Source organism: Palaemon carinicauda, chromosome 1 (genome assembly GCF_036898095.1).
Source record: "Palaemon carinicauda isolate YSFRI2023 chromosome 1, ASM3689809v2, whole genome shotgun sequence".
NCBI classification, from domain to species: domain Eukaryota; kingdom Metazoa; phylum Arthropoda; class Malacostraca; order Decapoda; family Palaemonidae; genus Palaemon; species Palaemon carinicauda.
In genome coordinates, this window is record NC_090725.1 from 103,648,774 (window position 1) to 103,653,773 (window position 5,000).

Below are 5,000 nucleotides of genomic sequence, written 5' to 3' on the forward strand. Positions count from 1 at the left end.
AGAAAAAAGGGTGGTTAGTTGAATGGCCAATTGGAATGTTCATTGTTCATTTTAGTTCTCGTGTTTAAGATTTAATTAATATAACTTTGTAACTGTTAATTATATAAGAATAAGAAGCTTTAACTTAATGCCTATCAATCTATAAAGTGGACTGATAATCACATAAGAATAAGAAGATCTAAAATTAATAACTATCAGTTAATTATATAAGAAGAAGAAAAAAAAACCAATGACTATCAATCTATAAAGTGGACTGTTAATCACATAAGAATAAGATCTAAAATTAATGACTATCAGTTAATTATATTAGAATCAAATCTAAAACCAATGACTATCAATCTACAAAGTGGACTGTTAATCACATAAGAATAAGACCTAAAATTAATGACTATCAGTTAATTATATAAGAAGAAGAAAAAAAAACCAATGACTATCAATCTACAAAGTGGACTGTTAATCACATAAGAATAAGACCTAAAATTAATGACTATCAGTTAATTATATTAGAATCAAATCTAAAACCAATGACTATCAATCTACAAAGTGGACTGTTAATCAAATATGAACAAGAAGATCTAAAATTAATAACTATCAGTTAATCATATAAGAAGAAGAAGAAGAAGATCTGAAATTAATAACTATCAATCTATGAAGCGGACTGTTAATCACATAAGAATAAAATGTAAATGAATTACTATCAATCTATATGAAGTTGTTGATGTAAACATTAATTCCATAGTGAGTGATTCTTGTGTCTTGATTGGATCCCTTGTTTACATTTGGAAAGAAAACACAAACATCGATTGTCCGCTGCCAGTTTGTGTCATGAAACCAAATATAGACGGGGGATGGAGTTTGCAAGTCCAGTTAAAAGAACTGGAGAAGAAAAAAAAGAAGAGCAGGAAGGAGAGAAAGAGGAGAAGGAGGAGGAAAAAGAGAAAGATGAGATGGAGAAGGAGAGGTGGTCGAGGAGATAGAGGAGGAGGAGGAATTGATAGAGAAGAGGAGGAAGAGAAAGAGAAAGAAGATGATAATGAGGAGATAGAGGAGAATGAAGAGGAGGAAGATGAGAAAGAGAAAGGGGATGAGAATGAGGAGATAGAGGACGATGAGGAGAAAGAGGAGGAGGAGGAGGAGAAGGAGGAAGAGAAAGAAAAAGAGAATGAGATTAAGGAGGATGAGGAGAAAGTAGAAGGAGGATAATGAAGAGGATATGCAGGAGGAGAATAAAGACAAGAAGAAGAAGAAGAAGAAGAAGACACAAGAGAAAGATGAGGAGTTAGAAAAGAAGAAGTAGGAGGAGGACTTATATGGCGTCATATGGTTATGCGGTTTTTTACAGAGTTTGTTGGAGGGGGGGGGGTCGAGAACAGTAGTGTGGCTACATGGCAAGTCACAACAAGAGCCTCTTTCTGAGGTGAATTTTTTTCTATTTTTTTCTATCTTTTATAACATATACGGATTTATAATTACAATTTACAATATATACATATAGTAAATATACATAAATAATCTTTTCATTTAACATAGGTATACTGTATTTGCAATTGCATTTTTTACTATTTATATATGTTTTTAAATAAAAAATATATCGACTATAGTGAATATTTTTTAAAAAGAAGATTTTAATTCTATTTTAATTGTAGTAAGAGTATTTATCATTCTACTTTTGATATATTCAACTAATTCAAAGTCGTTTTTTTTAACGACTGATTTTCAAAGCTTTCTGATATGCCATTGAAAGTAAATTAACAAAATGAGTTCCAGTTCGAATAAAGCTATTTCAAATACAACAGAAGTGTAAATAATAAACAATAAATAAATATACAGTAGATTTGTAGGAAATAAAAATCTATACGGCAATAATATTCGGTGCCCTTATTAATGACTGTATTAAAATCAACATTAAAATTATATAATTGACAATGTACTCATAGTATTACAAATCAATTACACACACAGATATATATATATATATATATATATATATATAATATATTTATATATATATTTATATATATATAATATATATTTATATATATATTTATATATATATATAAATATATATATATATATATATATATATATATATAGAGAGAGAGAGAGAGAGAGAGAGAGAGAGAGAGAGAGAGAGAGAGAGAGAGAGAGAGAGAGAGAGAAACTAAGTTTCAATTACTGTGATATAAATATACACATAATCACATTACACATACAATAAATTAAACATCCAGAAAAAAATTAGAGTAAACGATATGTTGTTATCATCTAAATTGGTGTAAGACTTTATATAAAACACTAAACAAGAACAGACAAACATGTAAACAACGACAAAAGACTTAAAAAAATCTCCGGTTAGTCAAATGAGAGTTTTAATGAACGCTACCGGATATTACACTCAATTTCTTTTTAATGAGGCGCATTTGCACCGACTCGCAGCGGTGCCCATTTAGCTCGGAATAGTTTCCTGCTACATGATTGGTTAGAATATTTTTGTCAAACCAATCAGCGAGCAGGAAACTTTTCCGAGCTAAAAGGGCACCCCCTGCGAGTTGGTGCAAATCTGCCTCACTAAAAAGAATTGACTATAGTACGGTTGGGTTTATGTTGCCAGATGTAAATATGACCCTCAACTAGAAAAGCACTGTGAGAGCAGACCTCCTCTATGGCAGGTTATTTCTCCAAACCAGCTTGCCTTTCCCGGAGTTAATTTAGACCGTAGGCGTATTGGAAGTCTGCATGATAACCATGTGCGAAGGTGGGGCTAAGGTTAGGGTTAATTCGGTCGACCTTTTGGTCAACCTCGACCTTGACCTCTGAGCTAGGACTTTCAAAAATTAATAACTTTCACGTCTCAACATATCAATTAATCCCCGAATGTTTCACTACTATATGAGTAAAATTGTGACCTGCGCCACGGCACCTTATTTCTCGACCTTTGACCAAGGACTTTCATAATTGAATCACTTCACGTCTCAACATAAAATTGTGGCAATCAAGTTGTTCACAAACATACACACAGACAAACAGGGGCAAAAACATAACCTCCTCCCAACCTCGTTGGCGGATGTAAAAAGGACAAAAATTAAGAGAAAACTGATTACTAGCGTCTAGTTTTTATTCTAGATGAAATTATCAATCTCACGTGAATAAATATAATTTTTTGGAATTTCAATTATTGTATATTGTACTGCATATGTTTCATACACGCTCATACAATGTAATGCAATTGCTATTTTCATTTCCCGCACTAATAATAGAAAAATCTGTTTAAGCTTGCCATCACATGTTTTATTTAATTTCTATTTTTGTAATATTCTTGCCATCAACTGCTTGTATATAAGCTCGTTATCTATTGAATAAACTTTACTTGCATTCACCTTGCCTATCTGTTAGCCCCTAACAACCACCTCGCTGTTTAAGCTTGCCATTGCATGTTTTAGATTGTTTAATTTTTGTGATATTCTTGCCCTCAACTTCTTGTATATAAGCTCATTATCTGTTGAATAAACTTTACTTGCATTCACCTCGCCTCACTATTACCTCCTAACAACTACCTCAGACAATATCATAACGGACTGGAGGAAAGACACTAACACAAGAAGCATTATAGCAATACACATTAAGTTTTATCTGCTTGACGTAATGCACTCTGTCACACCCTTACTTGACGGCGAGTAACTAAAAAGATACTGTAAATAGTTATGAAAGAGCTGGTGGGCGGGGCTAAGTGCTGAAACTCGCCACGCAGTAAGGATGTGGCTAGGTGCTCTTCCATAGAGCGAGGTGTACCAGAAATTCCTGCGTCCAACTGTACATCAATATTATGATGTATAGATATTAAACTAGTTTACTGGTATTCATGGCACGCTACATTAGATATAAATGCTTATTAAAAATATGTTATACATAAATTAGATATAAATCCTTATTAAAAAAATGAGTGAAGAACAAAAAGTCTTGGAGTATTTTTGATTGATAGAGTAATTTTGTTCTAATTAGGCCTACAAGAAATCAAACTATTCGTTCGAAACTTCAGTAAGTGAGTAGTTAGCGTTTTCCTTCAAATTATCAGGAGTTTCAAATAAAATGCGGAAAATAAAGAAAATTTGATAACTGATGTTAAAGAAAGGTTAGTAAGTTACAATTCGAAACAATATTAACCACATAAATATATTCATATTAATTTCACATTAATCAGATTCACCATCAAAACACACACACACACACACACACACACACACACACACATATATATATATATATATATATATATATATATATATATATATATATATATATTCATATATATATATATATATATATATATATATATATATATACATATACAGTATATACATACAAATACATATATAAAAATATATATATATGCATATATACACATATATATAATATATATATAAAAATATATATATAAAAATATATACATATACATGTTATTATATATATATATATATATATATATATATATATATATATATATATATACCATATAAACATATAAATACATGATCATCTTGAAATCAAAATTACGGGAAATAAAAACGAAAACCTTTCAACCTAAAATTCAATTGCATAATAAATTTGAATACAAAAATAAATAATAATATTATCAATCTCTTACCTTAACTATTCTGCCAGAACAGTTAATTCCAAGGCGGAACAACATCTGAAATAAAAAATAAAATTTTAAAAGACAAAGAACAAATCTGTAATTATGTATTGTCGGTTTAAAAATTGGATAATAAAGGACAGAAATTAGACTAACAATTACTAACTACTATGGAATAAGTAATGGATTTCAAAAGAACAAAATCAATAAACAATCATGTAGAGATGGATGTAATTGTTGCAAGATGTGGCACAATCATTTTATCACTTATTCTTAATTAGGTTGTCGAGAATTGTATGCTATGTCCATACAAACACGTACCTCTAGAAATGAAAATCACAATTAATCTTTTGAAGCCGTAAAGGTCGCA

The 5,000-nt window shown here is 30.4% G+C and overlaps 2 protein-coding genes across 2 annotated transcripts in view; one reads left to right on the forward strand and one right to left on the reverse strand.

Moving 5' to 3' along the window:
* The window catches only part of LOC137652160 (uncharacterized protein DDB_G0283697-like), a 24,506-nt gene extending 23,303 nt beyond the window's left edge, over positions 1 to 1,203 (forward strand). Inside the window, exon 3 of the mRNA XM_068385402.1 lies at positions 740 to 1,203. Within this exon, the coding sequence (XP_068241503.1) occupies positions 740 to 1,203 (464 nt within the window). The remainder of the gene's footprint in view (positions 1 to 739) is intronic.
* Positions 1 to 5,000, reverse strand: part of LOC137650444 (uncharacterized) — a 130,923-nt gene that overhangs the window by 86,195 nt on the left and 39,728 nt on the right. Inside the window, exon 2 of the mRNA XM_068383673.1 lies at positions 4,643 to 4,687. The gene's annotated coding sequence lies outside the window, so the exon portion shown is untranslated. The remainder of the gene's footprint in view (positions 1 to 4,642; positions 4,688 to 5,000) is intronic.